General features: G+C 42.1%; 1 protein-coding gene across 2 annotated transcripts; it reads right to left on the bottom strand.

The window, feature by feature from the left end:
• Positions 1–200: 200 nt before the first annotated feature.
• On the bottom strand, positions 201–18,689 carry LOC118389158 (calcineurin subunit B type 1). 2 transcript variants are annotated; one of them, XM_035778963.2, is made up of 6 exons: positions 18,458–18,689; positions 13,172–13,211; positions 3,602–3,778; positions 3,174–3,233; positions 2,742–2,926; positions 201–2,447 (listed from the first exon to the last, which is right to left on the bottom strand). In XM_035778963.2, exons 1-6 carry the CDS (start codon positions 18,458–18,460, stop codon positions 2,400–2,402), a joined length of 513 nt encoding a protein of 170 aa, XP_035634856.1. In that variant the 5' UTR covers positions 18,461–18,689; the 3' UTR covers positions 201–2,399. The 2 variants fall into 2 exon arrangements, with proteins under 2 accessions (XP_035634856.1, XP_035634855.1); XM_035778962.2 differs by lacking the exons at positions 13,172–13,211; positions 18,458–18,689 and adding an exon at positions 3,963–4,203.
• Between the last annotated feature and the right edge of the window lie 154 nt (positions 18,690–18,843).

The following is an 18,843-nucleotide window of genomic DNA, read 5'->3' as shown; positions in this document are numbered from 1 at the left end:
ATCATCAATAAAACACATTTCCCCCTCTACTTTCATAGGACAAATATCCCTTTGCTGCTGGTCTTTTAACAAATCAGCTGGCATTATATTAAAGCGCATTCACACTTATTCTGCAGCGTGCTATCACAACTGCATACGTTCTAACCGAAGCCCCATAATGCACACAGTACATGTATTGTCACACAATTCACAGCCTCTAACAACTTTCAAATCTTTTATTTCTCTTTTTCATATATGAAGTTTCAATGGTTCCCACAGCAGATGCAGCATGCAGAGATGGATAAGAAGAAAAGTAAAACCTAAGACTGAAACCGTTTTTGCCTCCACCCTATACCACCCCATAATAAAACACACACACACAGAGATCCCTTTCATCCAATAGTGGACATATTTAGCACAAACCTAAAAAAAAAAAAAAACTAAGGAGGGAGCACTAATACTACCGTGTGTATAACAAATATCTGTTTTAAAAAACAAGAAAAAAAAACTACAAATTACAGAAAAAAAACTAACATCTTGAATGGTTTCTATCTGAAACGGAGCTGGTAGTCTACTCTGGGGCATAAGTGAAGCTTTGCTGGAATAGAAGTGACAGAAATATCCAAAAGATTATAGTTGTTTAGAATAACAGGTACATGTAGTGGAGTTACTTTTAGTCATTTCCATATTAATTCAACATTTACCAATCTTTTTTTTTTTTGGCAACATCCATATATATGTAATTTTCATTCATGTTATAATATATTAACATTAAGATTCATATGTAAACAGAGCTTTTCAAAAAAATGGATCTACATGCACAAGGAAAACAAGAGAGAGAGCCCTCCGTGTCATGCGAGCACATCACAAGACTTCGGGGCCTTTTAGGATCTGATAAGAACCATCGTCGTGCGGCACGCCGTCGAAGAAAACAGCGGCACGAGGTTGGCGGGCGCGTGCGGCACAGGATCACGCACTTGATCACCCACCCGTTGGTGCATTCAGTTGAGCAAAAAAAGCAGAGCCTCAAACTGAAATACGTTTCAATTTCATAAAATGTATAGATACAAATAAAAACCTGTTCTGGCGTGTCCCTTATCTCTGTGTAAAAAACATTGGTAGCTTTGTAATAAAATGCCCTCGTTGGTTGCATCTTCAACAAAACTCAAAAAAAAAAAATGGTCAGAGGTAGGGAGGAAGAGGGACAGCACACCTGTGACCTTGCACTATTACGAAAACTCACAGCAAGAGTCCATGCAATGTTTGAGAAACCGAATTAAAGCTGTTCATGAAATAAGCAAATTACATTGTCGAGAAGGCAAAATGTGTACGTTGAAATCAACGCCTCTCATAAGCCTAACCAACTTAACATCCCTCAATGTCCCAACTATAGCCTACTTACTGTAAGTTACCTCAGCTCTGCCTGTAGTTAAATGAAACATTTACCATATCACAAACATTTAAACCAAAAGCACTCATCTCTACTTCTATATGATAGTCTGTAACCAATCCACATCTGTAACTTAACATGGCTGACGTTAAAGCAATAAATACAAAACACATTCTAACGGCCTGTGAGGCCATACCATCCAGAATGAAGACGTGCTTTTTGTTGGAATAAGAGACTAAGGTGATTATTATTCGCATAACCAACCAGTGACTCAAAAAAGACTTGTCCTTGAAGTAGACCGTAAGCTTGTATGTGCATAAATGTAAATATTATTTCCTCTAACCCACTGCATCTTCAAAAGCAAGATGATCGATGTTCCTGACAATATAAATATGTATAGTGCACAATCACCCCCCCTTATTAAAAAAGCTGTCTTAAACCTAGCTGTTCAAAATATTGAGTGAAAGTAGAAGGAAAAGCATTAGCATTGAAAATGTAAATCGGATTGTTTGAATCGTGCATTGGGCACATTGAAATAAGCAATTCTACCAAATTTCGATAGACGATATATATACCATTATATTCAACCGGTTTATAATATGTTCTGATTGGCACTTCATGCTCTATTTTTGTGTTGTGTTGAAATCAAGTACATCACAGTTAACTACACGCATCCCCCCCCAAAAAGCCAAGACCAAAATAAATATGACAAAATCCCAACTGCCTCAAAATGAAAGAAAAAGAAACACACTAACCTTCCTCCACCAAACTGAAACACTCACTCAACGATAAAAATCTGTCCTTCAGGCTTTTAAAGTGCTACACCGGGTTATTGAGAGAATTCATGTTCAATAACACTTACAAATGGTTGGCTTCAGAAGGCTCGGGTTGGGGGAAAAAAGGTGGCTTCACAGAGGAAAATACTTCCATTGAAAAATACACAGAGAGCGTTGCTGGATGACACCTCGAGCAGATCCTCAGAAATGGAGAAGAAAGCGAAAAGGTGTTTTGAGGCGGCCCGTGAGGTCAGTCACACGTCCACAACCATCTTTTTGTGTATGTCTAATCCTCCCACCACCTAATGGAAGACAGAGGGGCAAGAAACTGTCAGACGCCACAGACACCTTTGAATTTGAACAGAAGTGATATACTGCGATCATGGGAATATGATTGCAACATTTCAGAAATTTCTGGAGTTTTTTTTGTTGTTGTTGCAGAAATACTTGTTGGAGGATCCCCTCCCTGATTAATCCCTACTGTTTCCAGAAATCCTCCAAATGGGATTTCTCAAAAACTTGTGAACATTTTTATGGAAAGTTTAAAGGAAATTTGCAACCCTACCACAGAGTAAAACTTTGTTTCTTCGACTCACCGCACAAAACTCCTCGAAAGATATCCTCCCATCGCCGTCTTTGTCTGCGTTGATGATGGTTTTGTCAACAATCTGCTGGAGCTGGGTGTCCTTTAAGTTGTTTCCCACCATCATCTTGAGGACCTGGAAGAGTTCGCCATTGGATATGTAGCCGTCCTTGTCCATGTCATAGATCCTGAAGGCAACTATACGACAAGGGAAAGATGGAAGCTTGGGTCAGACTTTATTTGAATAGGTTTTCAAAATATGCACATTTCGAAGGTTTTTGAAGGAAGAACTTCTGAGAAAGGTGGATACATGTTCATACAGGCAATCAAATGAAACATTTGCTTTATGAGCTCTGCATTGGTGTATCAAAGGTGGGTAATCATTTTTAAAAATGGAGGAAACTTCACAATGAAAGCAGTTGAGATTTGTTGGCGTTATACTTACAGCGCAATTTCATCTCTTTATCACCTTTGACACTGAACTGGGAGACACCCTCAATGAATTCTGTCAAAACAATGTGAAGCCATTTTGAGTAAACCAACAATTAAAAAGGACCGTAACAAGGACATGAATACACAGTGGGTCATTATTCCATTCACTCAGTTGTATAAGAGCTCGAGGGTGTTTGAGGAAAATGCACGACAAACTCTTTCACAACTTCTGATTTAAGTAGGTCAGCATAAAGTCATATTGCAGGCTAACACTTACTAGAAAAAAACCTTATACATTTAAGCATTTGGTTGATGATTTAATTTCAAGGTGAAACAGCACCTATCGTTATCCACAAGGATAGCCTACACAAAGACACCAGACAACAAAAGCTCTTTTGAAGTTATAATTTAAAAAGGTGAATAACCCCATATCAGTCTTACCTTTGAAGTCGACTTCCCCATTGCCATCTGTGTCAAATATATCGATAACTCGCTGTACAAGGGGATTCTGTTGGAGTTCCGGTAAGGACATAAACTCTTCCACGCTCAAGGAGCCAGAGTTATCTAGGTCAAGTTTCTTAAATCTCTTTCCCAGCCTCTTAATCTCATCAGCATCAACTGAAATAGAAAAGAAGAGAGCAAGAAGGGCAGAATTAAAAACAGTCCTATTCACATATAAGGGAACAAAACTTCCACAGCAGACTCTATTTTCTAGGGTAGCTACCACCACCACCACTGGGTTTCGGAAGAACACTTTCAGCACATGGGGAAAAGAACTCAACGGGCTGGCTCGGCCACTTACATCTGCTGTTATGGTCCTTTGCTGCCTTTAGAATCGATTCACCTGTCCCCGATTGATTCTTACCCGATTTCTTTCGAGCGCTGGCCATAGCATAGCCGTCCCAAGCTACCGCCCACCTAGTGTAGTTTGATACTGGTGGCCAACCTTGAGCTACAGTAGCAGCATACCTCTCGGATCCCCACTCTAAGCTCTTTCATTGTGTCATGTGACACCTCGTTAACACACTAATCACTGGACTGATATCCATTAATCGTAACGTGGACACAACAGCATGAGGTGGACTTAAGTGTGAGCTGTAATGAGGGCGGGACTTCACAGAATTAACCTTTCCCCCGGTGCTGCTCTGTGCACAATGCTTGATTCTGTTCTCTGTTTAGCATTTAACCACCATATAATTTTTTAATGTTTAATTCTATATACACTACCGGTCAAAAGTTCAGGGTCACTTAGAAATGCCCTTGTTTTTGAAAGAAAAGCACATTTTTTGTCTATTAACATAACATTTATCAGAAAAACAGTGTAGACATTGTTAATGTTGTAAATGACTATTGTAGCTGGAAATTGATCATTTTTAATGAAATATCTACATAGGCGTACAGGGGCCCATTATCAGCAATCCTCACTCCTATGTTCCAATGGCACGTTGTGTTAGCTAATCCAAGTTGATCATTTTAAAAAGGCTAATTGATCATTAGAAAACCCTTTTGCAATTATGTTAGCACAGCTGAAAACTGTTGTACTGATTAAAGAAGCAATACAACTGACCTTCTTTAAACCAGTTAAGTGTCAGCATTTGTGGGTTCGATTACAGGCTATTAATGGCCAGGAACAAAGCACTTTCTTCAAAAACTCATCACGTCAGTCTATTCTTTTTCTGTGAAATGAAGGCTATTCCATGCGAGAAATTGCCAAGAATCTGAAGATCTCGTACAACGCGGTGTACTACTCCCTTCACAGAACAGCGCAAACTGGCCCAAACCAGAATAGAAAGAGGAGTGGGAGGCCCCGGTGCACAACTGAGCAAGAGGACAAGTACATTAGAGTGTCTAGTCTGAGAAACACACGCCTCACAAGTCCTCAACTGGCAGCTTCATTAAATGGTACCCGCAAAACACCCGTCTCAATGTCAACAGTGAAGAGGCGACTCCGGGATGCTGGACTTCCAGGCAGAGTTGCAAAGAAAAAGGCATATCTCAGACTGGCCAATAAAAATAAAATATTAAGATGGGAAAAAGAACAGACACTGGACAAAGGAATATTGGGGAAAAAGTGTTATGGACAGACAAATCTACATTTTAGGTATTCTGATCCAAAAAAATGAAAAGATGCTTGACGCCATCTGTCAAGCATGGTGGAGGCAATGTGATGGTCTGGGGGTGCTTTGGTGATGGTAAAGTGGGAGATTTGTACAGGGTAGAAGGGATCTTGAAGTAGAAAGACTATCACTCCAATTTGCAAAGCTATACACTGTGGACGGTGCTTAATTGGAGCCAATTTCCTCCTACAACAGGACAATGACCCAAAGCACAGCTCCAAACTATGCACAAACTATTTAGGGAAGAAGCAGTCTACTGGTATGCTGTCTATAATGGAGTGGCCAGTCACCGGATCTCAACCCTGTTGAGCTGTTGTGGGAGCAGCTTGACCATATGGTACATAGGAAGTGCCCATCAAGCCAATCCAACTTGTGGGAGGTGCTTCAGGAAGCATGGGGTGAAATCTCTTCAGATATCCTCAACAAATTGACAACTAGAGTGCCAAAGGTCTGCAAGACCATAATTACTGCAAATGGAAGATTCTTTGAAGAAAGCAAAGTTTGAAGGACAATTATTATTTCAATTTTAAAAAATCATTATTTATAACCTTGTCAACGTCCTGACTATATTTCCTACTCATTTTGCAACTCATTTAATGTATGTTTTCATGGAAAACAAGGACATTTCTAAGTGACCCCAAACTTTTGAACGGTAGTGTATATGATAAATGTTCCAGTAGTTAACATGATCAGCCTCGCACTAGTAGTAAATCACCTGCTGAGTCTCATTGTAAATAGCAAGCTATTTCTATCAGTCTTAGTGGCACAATTCATATCTACAGACACAGTCTTTTAAGTCAGCTTTATTTGACAGTTACAGACAATCCCAAGTTTCTCTCTGATCCGATATGGGTTGGGTTTGCTGAGCCGCTCCTCTGGGCACCTCAACATGCCAGTTGTGTCTTAGTCAGCAGCGTTGTACCATGATGACAGGCTTAACAAGTAGGAACCAACTGCTGCCATAACCGAGACCCACCACTAGATGTACCACAACAAGTGAGTGGGGTGTCACGAACTCCAGTAATACTATGGTGGCTGTGTGTGCGCTGCCAATACAGCACTACACTGAAAACTGATGCCCTTCTACATCTATATGTGAGCATTCCCTTGGGCATAGCATGGCTAAGTGGCCGGCCTTTATGAATGAACTGGCTTTTATGACATATACAGCTTAGTTTGCGGCCATTAGACATTTCCCAGTCACCCCGAATTCCTGTTGTAGGGTGAGACAACAATGTTAGCAGCACCTTACGACGTGGGCAGGGCATTGCTCAATAAAGACATAGGAGTTTCCTCAGTGCCAGGGGGTGCTTCAGTTCCAAACGCTGATTTCAAGGTCAGCATTAATTCTAAAATTATAGATTCAAACAAAATGCTTAAATTCAACTCCGGCTAAAGAGAAGTAGAACATCTATTTTAAAACTCTTGTCAATTTTGCTTGGTTCTTGGTTAATATTAATGCTTGCTTCCAGCTAGATGGATACATAAGCATTTTTCTTTTACAAACGCTAGAACCTGTTCTAATTAAACCACACTTGTTTTCGGGCAAATAGCTTCATGGAGTACTAGGCTTCCCTAGACGGAAAATCTGGTGAAGTCAAATGGTAGAAAGTAGCAACAAATTTGTTGGAAACAGTGACGTCTCACTTGTCAAAACCAATCAAATGCCTTGCTTGGGCGGAGCTCAAAAAAAGATGCCCACTTATAAATTCTTCTTTTTTTTTTTGTAGAGTGTTCATGCAGAGAAGTTGTAATGGCTTGTGTGTACAGAGCACACTTCTAGCAAAACATAATTCAGTTTATTCTCTAGGGTTTCTTCCATTTTATGCAACGTTGCAAACTAGCATACGAAACAACTCTCTGCAAAATGTGTCCTACCAAATTGGAAAACATAAAACACGCAGCGCCTTTCTACAGGCATATGGGGGAGGGTTATTGAAATCTAACATCCAATCAAAATGTAGCCGCTTAATTAAGCAGCCCATTCTAGGCGTTTTGGATGGCTGTGAGACTACCAGGCAACAGGTGCTTAAGCATTGGTAATTTCATATCTCTACCCCAAGAACCGTATTCACTATATGGAAAATTAATTGAAGACAAATCAATATAAGCCAGAAAGTGATCCTTATGCACTCTTTTCCAGACCCCAAAATCCCTTCTGTAGTAGTCCAACATGGAGACAATGAAGGATGCCATTGAAAATAATTTGGATATAGCCAGCCCATTTTTAGTTAAACTGATTTTTACTTATAACTTAAATCATTTCAGTGTTAATGATGGACTAACTCTTGTATTTAAGTTGCTAGACGAACTGAGAAAAGATTTAAAATACCTCAATAGCCCCTCCCCTGACATAACATCTTTAGCGGTTTAACACAAAAAAAATGCAGCTGCAGAGATACAGGCCCCAACAGCACTGCATTAATTCAATTACACGGGCACAACAGCATATACCAGACAGCGCCGGGTACCATTCTGTCCGTGTATACAATCCACGAGTGTAGCTCAAATAGATAAGAGGGAAAAAAGTATTTATAGCAGAGAGAAGAGAGAAACACCCCTCACTCCACATACAGCTAAACGGCTGGTGCTGCCCTCCCCTCGGGAAACCCCTAGCAACAAGGAAACCCAGCTAGCTAACATACAGAAGGGGGGAGGGTATTTTGAGGGCTGCAGTCAGACAGCCAGCTGGAGAGGTTTTCAACACAAACTGAGCTTCAGAAGGAGACGATGTGCTACATTCACATGGGTTTCATAATTTGGTTCACTGGGCCTCATCTCCCCTCACAACCAATGACCACACCTACACAACAGCAAGGAAGCGAATGCGGAAGCCAGTGCAGTCAAGTGTGCGCTTGAGTGTGCGTCTCTGAGTCCTCATGAATCAAGCCCAGGTTATGATATTTTAGGAACAGGGTTACCTCTACAAATGGGTTTATCAATAATTTGTTATGTTAGTGTTACTAGCATTCAGGCAGGTGTCAAAATTTGGCCCCATAAGAGTCTAAATAGTCATTCTAGAAACCGGCTTGCTCTAGAGACCTGTAAACAAATAATGTCCCCCCTTGGATAGCCGTTATATCTATGCAAGCTAGCCAACGAGCTAGTCAACATCACACCTATGAACCAAACACGCGTCTGAAAAGAGGCAGATAATGAGCCAGTAGCGGTGACTACGTTGCCATTTACGTGAAGGGGCTACGATGAGTGCCATCTCAATGGGCTGCCATCTCTCTTAATTCGCTGCTGCAGAAACACAACCCCTCCTACATGTGGGCCAGTCATGCTGCTGATCTTACTGAAAAGGCAGCACCCACTGGGGCGCATCAAAGCACTGCAGCTCTTCCAAACAGCCGAATAAATACTCTCAGCTCTCTCTCTACAATGGCTATTCCCAACCGGAGGTACGTGCAATGCCGTTGGGGGTACGCCAAATAAAAATGTGATTCACATTTTCAAACAGTCCATTTAGATTTTCCAACGGGGCTAAACATTTGGGTGAGATTTTTTTTCTTCACAGTAGCCTCGGTTAAAATGTATTTTTGGCAGTGAAACATCTAGTGTTCAGCGAAATAACAACACAGTGTCAAATACAGGTAGCATAGTCAAATAATTAACATCCAATCACATTAATCGTTACTCTCTCAGGGAATTCCACTAACGATCATTATGTAGCCAAACATAGCTGCAGCTCATTCCGTTTGCTCGAAAATTGATGTTTATTGATGGTTAAATAAGTAAGGCCCGCGTCCATAGAGACACATACCAACTCTACTGGTAGTACTGCTACTATCAGCAGTACTACACCTGCACCTGTCGAAAGACAAGTTGTTCTGCTTCCACGAGCACATCCAATGCTAGCATCAGTAATTCTACATTTGTCGCTAGCCCAGTTAGCATGGACACTTACAGTTGTGAATCTGATGCAGCCGAAGAGCTACAGTCCCCTTACCCGGGAAAACACCCAACAACAGACAGGGACGTTGGACCATCGAAGAGGGGAAAATATGATGAGAACTACATTGATTGGGGGTTCACTTATATTGGGAGTAGTGCCTTTCCTCAGCCACGGTGCGTTATATGTGCAAAAGTACTATCTCACAACACGATGAAACCTTCACTCTTGCGTAGATATTTAGAAACGAAACATGCCCGTTTGAAAAATAAGCCACAGGAGTTTTTTTGAGCGAGAATTAAGACGACTTTCGAGTAGTAAGACATGTATAAAAGATACCATTAAGAAGGAGCTAGAAGCGTCTTATATGGTGAGCAACTGAGTGGCTAGGACAGGCAAGCCCCATACTATTGTGGAGGACTTAATTCTTCCTGCTGCCGCGGATATGGCTGGGACAATGTTGGGGGGGGGGAAAGGCAAAAAAAAACTAGACAATGCCTTCATCAAACAACACTGTTTCACGACACACCAGTGACATGGCAGAATATGCTTTGTAACAATTACTGCTTCGCATACAAGCCAGTGAATTCTATGCTTACAGCTGGATGAGACAACAGGCGTGGCACAGCTCCTGGTATATCTCCCTTACCTTTCATGGGGGGGGGGGTCAATTAAGGAAGACATCCTCTTCTGCAAACCACTGGGAACCAGAACAACATGAGGATATTTTTAAAGCACTGAACAGCTTTGTGACATCAAATGGACTTTTGTGACCAAGATGTGTTGGTATCTGTACTGATGGCGCAAAAAGCCATGACAGGGAGACCTAGTGGAGTGGTAACGCGCGTGCAAGCAGTTGCTCCCAACGCCAAGGGATTGCCTGAAAGCTTGAAAATACATTTTGTACACTACAGTGAAAATGGTTAACTTTGTTAAAGCAAGGCCCCTGAACTCTCGTATTTTCTGCACTATGCAATGATATGGGCAGCGACCAAGTAATGCTTTTACAGCATACAGAGAAGTGCACTGGTTATCAAGGGCAAAGTATTGACACTATTTTTAAATTGAGAGACGAGCTTAGTTTTTACTGACCATCATTTAGTCATCACTGACCGCTTGCATGATGATGAGTTTCTCACACGACTGGCTTGAGGGATGTTTTTTCTCACTTGAAAAATCTGAATCTAGGATTACAGGGACTCTCCACAACTATATTCAATGTGCGGGACAAAATTAAGGCTATGAGGTCTTTCCATCATTGTATGATTTTTTGTGTGCAAATTAACTCAAGCTTACGGACAATGTCAAATGTTATATAGCGAAGCACATGAGTGAGCTGGGTGCGCAATTACGCAGGTACTTTCCCGAAACGGACGACACAAACTGTTATCCCTTTCATGCCCTGCCTCCAGTCCACTTACCGATATCTGAACAAGAGAGCCTCATCAAAATTGCAACAAGCGGTTCTGTGAAAATTTAATTTAAATCAGAAGCCATTGCCAGATTTCTGGATAGGGTTGCGCTCAGAGTATCCTGCATTGGCAAATCGAGCTGTTAAGACACTGATGCCATTTTCAACCACGTACCTATGTGAGAGTGGATTCTCAGCCCTCACTAGCATGAAAACTAAATACAGGCCACAGACTGTGTGGAAAATGATTTAAGACAGACTCTCCAATACAACCCAACATTGCAGAGTTATGTGCATCGTTTCAAGCACACCCTTCTCATTAACCCTTCTCATTCACAATTTTTGATTAAAAAAATAAGGTTTTATACGTAAGATGGCTAAATAAATAGCCAAATGTATTATTATTATTTGTGCCCTGGTCATATAAGAGCGGGTTGTGACAAAAACTCACACTCATTCTTATGTTTAATAAATGTATCATATAAATGTAGTGTACATATAAATGTAGTGTGTGTGTGGCAGGCTTACAATGATGACAAAAAAACATTTGAGAGTGTACTGACCCTGGTGCTAGTGGGGGTGTGCAGCTGGAGGTTGAATGTTTGAAGCACGGGTACGGGACTATAAAACGTTTGAGAACCACTGCTCTACAATATATGGGAAGTTAGTTTGTCCTGATGTGCTGATTTGTAACCTCAATTTAGATGGTTTATTATCTCGTTGTATATACATCATGTTTTTGTGATTGGAATGTGCCTGTGTGAATATGTGTACAAAAAACAAGTAAATACAACCTGTCTACTATATAGATGCAGACACTCAGTTTGATGAAGAACAGATCATGAATTTCTCCAAAGAACAGGGTGGCCGTCTGTGTATATGCATGCATATTTGTGTGTGTGTGTGCACCCATGCTGCACCACCATGCTTGACACAATACAATATACTTCAAAGGTCTGATTGAGGTGCTGAATGACCTGAGCAGGTCAGTTGTTGAACAGTAGGTACTACTACAGAAAAACAGAAGTCTGCAACTCAATTGAAGGTGTTAAGCAGGGAGTCACCGTGTTGTTTTCTTGAAGCAAAAAAAAACAGTCTATGCAGGGCCAGTGGAGTTTTGTCCTCAAAGCCACAGCTTCAGCCTTGCACAGGGAGTCACCTGACTCTCAGAGTAGAAGCTTCCCCATATCCAACCTTCACCATTCGGGATAAAAGACTGAACTGACTAGCATTCTAGGGGTCCACAAATGAACGCCCTGACTAGGGATCTGGGTGAGCTACCAGTGTTTAGACCCTGCCAGTTCGGAGCGCACAGCTGATTTAAGGCTGTGCGCCTTCTTGACATGGTGAACAGCTGCACACGCCCTGCTCCCAGAAGGGAGGGAGGAAGAGACTCCCCAAAATACCCCACTGTGGGGTAGTCCATCGGCTGGCTGAGGTTTGAGACACCTGTCGAAGTCTCTTGTTTTTGATTGTCCTGCAGGTGCGCAACCCAGACGTGACTCTGTAAACACAGGTGCGTTTTGATGATGGCGGTTGTGTCAGCTGGTCCATAAGCCCAAGCCGTTTGAGAAAATGTCCAACTGAGGCCAGCATTAAAGTGGCAGGTCTTTATGAAGTGGGACCCCTAAATCAACTCCAGAAAGTTTGTCTACTTGCACTGTACATTATAGTCAGGTCTCTCAAAATGACTGAAAAACCGAGCATTTGGCATTTGCTTTTCCAGTCAAACACATTCTGTAAAAGACTGGGCAGGGAGAAACAGAGAGGGAGATTGTTTTGGGTTTCAAGGCAAGTAAAGTAAAAAGTGCCATCGTAAATCACCTAGCGTAACAGCTCGTTAGGGAGGTGCAGAGGTGGCCCCCCTGCGCCTTTTCCCCACCCCCCAGAACACACTCGACACCGGCCAACATTGACGTCCGAGCTCCGGCTCTGCACGCCACAATCCTCCACAGGAGGGAGTTCCTGAAAAAGACCCTGAAAGTTCAGTCCTGAAACTCTAATTAGCCCCCTTTCCTCTTGAGGGGTGGGGGTGGATTGATGAGGGTGGAGGGATGGCGCAGCAGAGCGACAAACCAATTAAAAATGGAATATTACTCAGACTAAAAATAAATAAGGCTCTCCCACCAGCCCTGAAACTGACCTTTATGAGGGGAGGGGGGGCATTTTTAGCCGTAGCAGCAAAGTGTTCACGCCTCCCAGCAGCGTCTGAGACGGGGTCACACGGTGAAGGGCTGAGGCCTGAAGAATGCAGTATAGCGTGTGGTGATGTATATATTGGTCTGCTCAATGTTGGCTGTCATATTGATTCCCCCAGCCAGACCAGTGTCCCAGACTTATGTGAACTGCAACGCCTATGGTAGATTGTGGCCTTTGAGTTGACTGGGCGGTCACTCTTTAAACCCAGAGACAATGCAATCCCATAGCCTAAACTTTTTGACATCAAAATTGTTAACAGTTAATGTATTTACATTCATTTTTATGTATTTACATGCAGAAATGAAGATTCAACTCCAGTCATTTATGAACATTACATACAGGGCAGACCACAGCTGATATCGTTGCCAGTGATAATCTCAAAAACTTACAGTGTGTACACATCTCCAAGGGATAACTTGCTTCGTTTCCCTAGAAAGAAAAGAGGAAAAATTGTTGTTGAGTGGTGACAATCTCATGTAAAGACACGATTGTATACTACCATCTCAACATTGACACATGAAAGTGATGACGTGCTAATATGTTGATGTGAGCTTGGTACGTTTAATAGGGAAACAAAAAGATCAGACTGGTACGATATCCTGCTACCTGCCCCTAAAACGGCAGGTAGATTTGAAACCCGTTCTCGGTCCAGCCCACTCTAGGCATTCTGTTTATCCCTAAGAAGTGGCATTCTCCATTATGCATGAGAACAACAGAATGAACTGGATTCCACCAGAGCTGAAAATTAGGGCAATCTATTGCCTTTGCCTTACCGCATCTCTGTGGGACAGAAAGGAATTGAAAAAGGCTGAGAGGAAGGCTTTGACTTCCTCATTAATCTAACCTAACAATTCCAAAACTACTACCTTATACACTCAAGTCTAAAGGGTACATAAAGATATATGAATGAGTGATGGTACAGAACGACATAGGCAAGATGGTATAGAGTACAGTATATACATATGAGATGAGTAATGTAGGGTATGTAAACAAAGTGGCATAGTTTAAAAAGAAGGACAACCATCTCTGCAGCACTCCACCAATCAGGCATTTATGGTAGAGTGGCCAGACTCCTCAGTAAAAGGCACATGACAGCCCGCTTGGAGTTTGCCAAAAGCACCTAAAGAACTTGCAGACCATGAGAAACATGATTCCCTGGTCTGATGATTTAACTATTTGGCCTGAATGCCAAGCGTCACGTCTGGAGGAAACCTGCCACGATCCCTGTGGTGATAGCAGCATCATGCTGTAGGGATGTTTTTCAGCAGCAGGGACTGGGAGACTAGTCAGGACCAAGGGAAAGATAAATGGTGTAATGTACAGAGAGATCCTTGATGAAGTCCTGAGCGCTCTGGAGCAGGTTCTCAGACTTGGGTCGAAGGTTCACTTTCCAATAGGACAACGACCCTAAGCACACAGCCAAGACCATGCAGAAGTGGCTTCGGGACAAGTCTCTGAATGTCAATGAGTGACCCGGCTAGATCCCGGACTTGAACCCGATCGAACATCTCTGGATAGACCTGAAAATGGCTGAGCAGCGACACTACCCATCGAACCTGACAGAGCTTGAGAGGATCTGCAGAGAAGAAATAGGAGAAACTCCAAATACAGGTGTACCAAGCTTGTAGCATCATACCTAAGAAGACGAGGCTGTAATCGCTGCCAAAGATGCTTCAACAAAGTACTGAGTAAAGGGTCTGAATACTTATGTAAATGTGATATCAGTTTATTTAATACATTTGCAAACATTTCTACAAACCTGTTTCTGCTTTGTCATTATGGGGTATTGTGTGTAGATTGATGAGGAAAAAACAAACAATTTAAATCAATTTTAGAACAAGGCTCTAATGTAACAAAATGTGAAAAAAGCCAATGAGTCTGAATAATGTCCAAATGCACTATATACTAAAAATCTATGTACAGTAAGTTGCTTTGGATAGAAGTGTCTGCCAAATGTTATACTGGCTAGCGAGGCTACATTGTGTAAATCCACACATCAACCAGAATGCGCTGATGATGACTCTTTGGCAAATCTGAATCAGGATTTCAAGCTGAAATGCATTTTCTCTGTGATGAATACAAAAACAGCAAAAAGTAGGATACCTGTTTCGACTTGCTGCCGACCACAAAGCCCGTCATAACAAGACTGATCATTGACAACCAGAAAGACGTGGCCATGAGTCTTTCCATCTAGCTAAGCTTGGGATACAATACAAACAAAAATATGGCATGCATATAGGCTCCATATCCCATCATTTGAAGTCATAAAAGGAAATATCAAGAAAAGCATCATTCAATTTGTTTCAAGACCAGGATTTTCTTATTAGGCTCGAACGTCCAGTGTGCGTGACTAGTCACTACGACTGGTCACTACGACACGTCACTACGACTGGTCACTACGACACGTCACTACGACTGGTCACTACGACACGTCACTACGACACGTCACTACGACTGGTCACTACGACTACTGTATGTTACTTTTGGTTTGGCGAATAGCAAAATAGAATTTCACATTTTATATCGTCTAACCTCAACTCCAAGAAGCCAAAGTGTTTTCAAATCACTGGCACAGTAGTGTTGATGCTGCAATAGTACTGTGCCTCTAACTTCAAGTCACACAGAGCATTAAATTAAACTGGATTGAGGGGTTTAGGATTACACCATTTACTTGGTGTAAGGTCATGTCTGTGTGGTGGGAGTTGTAGAAGTAAAGCTAGTTTTGTAGTTATAACATTGCAAAATGGTGGGAGGGCAGATGGGTGGGATTTAGGCCTAACTCAACTGTGTAATTTGTACCACAAACATAAAAAGAACAATGATCTTGTTAATTTCTTTTCAACATCTTTCCCTTCGGGCAACTCATATGTCAACAATCATTCTCACTAAAAATTGTCTAGGCCTATTCAACATTGTTACCAGTTAGCACTCACATTACTACAACTGGGTTTGGAAAGTGAGGAGTATTTTCTTCCAAAACCATCCCCTTTGTTTTATCTAAAACATCTGTATTAAGGGTTAAGAAAAGGCAAGCCAGTCTCCTGATACGCATTGTATTGAAAAACTGTTAGAGTATGTGCCAAGGCTGGTAGTAGGCTACACATTTTGCTTGTGAGCAACATGACAGCATTATCTGTCAAGCGCAAAGAACTTCATAAATTTTTCACTGAGATCCTGCTTACAATAGGAATGTGGTTTCAAAGAGATAGCTTGAGTGTACAATCCATCTACCAATAGAATCCATTAAAACCAAATCAGCGTCATCCCGAGTCCTGGCTGCCTACAGCGACAGCCTATGAGTATACAGTACAATGAACAAACATATAAAATGCAACATGCAACAATTTCAACGATTTTACTGAGTGACAGTTCATAGTAACAAAAATCAGTCAATTGAAATAAACGCATTAGTTACTAATCTATGGATTTCACATAATGGGAATACAGATATGCATCTGTTGGTCACAGATACCATAAAAAATAAAAGTAGGGGTGTGGTTTCCAGATACTGAAAACCAGTCAGTATCTGGTTTGACCGTCATTTGCCTCATGGAGCGTGACACATCTACTTTGCATAGAGTTGATCAGGCTGTTGATTGTGGCCTGTGGAATGTCGTCCCACTCCTCTTTAATGGCTGTGCCAAGTTGCTGGATATTGGAGAGAACTAGAACACTGTCGTACGTGTCAATCCAGAGCATTCCAAACATGTTGAATGGGTGACATATCTGGTGAGTATGCAGGCCATGGAAAAACTGGGACATTTTTCAGCTTCCAGGAATTGTGTACAGATCCTTGCGACATGGGGCCGTGCATTATCATGATGAAACATGAGGTGATGGCGGCGGATGAATGGCACGGCAATGGGCCTCAGGATCTCGTCACGTTATCTCTGTGCATTCAAATTGCAATCGATAAAATGCAATTGTGTTTGTAGTCCGTAGCTTATGCCTGCCCATACCCCCGACGCTGACATAGGGCCCTCTGTTCACAACGTTGACCTGCCCATACCCCCACCGCTGACATAGGGCCCTCTGTTCACAACGTTGACCTGCCCATACCCCCACCGCTGACATAGGGCCCTCTGTTCACAACGTTGACCTGCCCATACCCCCACCGCTGACATTGGGCACTCTGTTCACAACGTTGACATCAGCAAACCGCTCACCCACACAACGATATACACGCTGTCTGCCATTTGCCCGGTACAGTTGAAACCGGGATTCATCCGTGAAGAATACACTTCTCCAGCATGCCAGTGCCATTTGAAGTTGAGCATTTGCCCACTGACGTTGGTTACGACACCGAACTGCAGTCAGGTCAAGTCCCTGGTGAGGACAACGAGCAAGCAGATTCATTTCCCTGAGACGGTTTCTGACAGTTTGTGCAGAGATTCTTCGGTTGTGCAAACCCAGTTTTATCAACTGTCCGGTGGCCAGTCTCAGACGATCCCGCAGGTGAAGAATCCGGACATGGAGGTCCTAGGCTGGCGTGGTTACAGATGGTTGTGAGGTCAGTTGGACGTACTGTCAATTTCTCTAAAACGACGTTGGAGGTGGCTTATAGTAGAGAAATTAACATGAAATTATCTGGCAACAGCTATGGTCGCCATTCCCGCAGTCAGCATGCCAAATGCACGCTCCCTCAAAACTTAAGACATCTGCTGCATCGTGCTGTGTGACAAAACTGAACATTTTAGAGTGGCCTTTTATTGTCCCCAACACAAGGAGGAACAGGAAATTGTAATAGGTCAGTGAACTACAAGATATCAATATTGTTTATTGGAACTCGATGCAAATTGATATGACTGAGGTAGTACTGAAACTGTATCTGGTCTTCTGCCATGCATGTCATTTTAAAGCCATTTCTTCAGATCCCTGTACCAGGACTGGTAAAAATACAATTAAAATATTGTAACGAGAGGTAATATATAGAAAATGTAAGATAAGGTGGATCTTTGGGAAGAAATTGCTTCTTCCTGGAAACGTAGTTTAACATTTATAAAGTGACTTACTAACTATAACGGTCCTGTTCTTTAACACATTTCCATGAGGAGTTAGCTAGCTGTATTGATTGGGGACCACCTTGTCATACGGTGCAGCTCTCTTAATTAAGTGACAACCAGGAAAAGTGCCCATTTGCTGTGTCTATGTTGTAACGAGTGCTCATCCAGCCTAGTTGGACCTGCGTTATAAAGCGGAATATTGCCGATACAAAGTGACAAGCGCATCTAATGTACGCGCAAATGGAAGGCGTGACAGCCTATCGATATTGTTAGTGTTGCCTGCTCGCGGGTTCAGAAGAAACGATATGATGTTTTACGTTTCCCCCTCGAGCTCGCGCCATTATTCATGTGCCTATAGCTTAGCTAACTGGCTAGGTGGTTGGTTTAGCTACTTGTCACACATTTGAGAAGTCTCAATATAGCTTTTCAGAACACACCAGAATGCGATAAATCAACAAAACACAACGTTGGCCACATTGTCATATCTGTAAACATGAAATTGTGCGTGCAAAAATGTAACGCGACAAAACGCTTTCAAGCTCATTTGGTCGGAAGAATAGTACGTAGTGCATGCGAGATGTAGGATAGGCTTGAGAGCTATGCATGCGTATGGTGTAAGATTTTGTACACATTTGGTTCAACACGAGAATAGCAAGCTATAGTTTTCCTTACCATTCTGTCGGTTGGGTGTCTTCACCTGGTAAGCAAGGGAAACAATTTGAAAGGACGACGTTGCACAATCAATTAAGACTATGTATCAGGGAAATATTTCTAGTTGTAATAAATATAGACCAGCTTGACTTGCTCTCGCCTTTTCTCTTTACGGATGACGGATTCACTGCAGTAGCTACCGTGGATCCGCAGAGGAGGTTGTGTTGGTGTAGAGAGCGAGCGAGGTTGAAAGGCGAATAGGGGGAGGTGCGACTATACAGTACATCCGGGTACTCTGTCTTTTTCTTTTAATGTATGTATGCCAACCATGTATTGTGACATTAATATAAAATTGTAGCTTATCCATCAATACAATTTTTAAGCTATGAGTTTAATGATTTTCGACG

The sequence above is a fragment of the Oncorhynchus keta genome, chromosome 10 (assembly GCF_023373465.1).
Source record: "Oncorhynchus keta strain PuntledgeMale-10-30-2019 chromosome 10, Oket_V2, whole genome shotgun sequence".
NCBI lineage: Eukaryota > Metazoa > Chordata > Actinopteri > Salmoniformes > Salmonidae > Oncorhynchus > Oncorhynchus keta.
The sequence above is the reverse complement of the archived record's forward strand: the minus strand, read 5'-3'. Positions and strand labels throughout refer to the sequence as shown.

Excerpts from the sequence above, each read along its gene's own strand:
- LOC118389158 (XM_035778962.2), bottom strand. The coding sequence starts at position 4,050 with ATGGCCAGCGCTCGAAAGAAATCGGGTAAGAATCAATCGGGGACAGGT. Across the intron at positions 2,927-3,173 it reads TAAAGAGATGAAATTGCGCT|TTGCCTTCAGGATCTATGAC; the intron begins GTAAGTATAACG and ends CTTGTCGTATAG. Across the intron at positions 2,448-2,741 it reads CTTTCGAGGAGTTTTGTGCG|GTGGTGGGAGGATTAGACAT; the intron begins GTGAGTCGAAGA and ends GTCTTCCATTAG.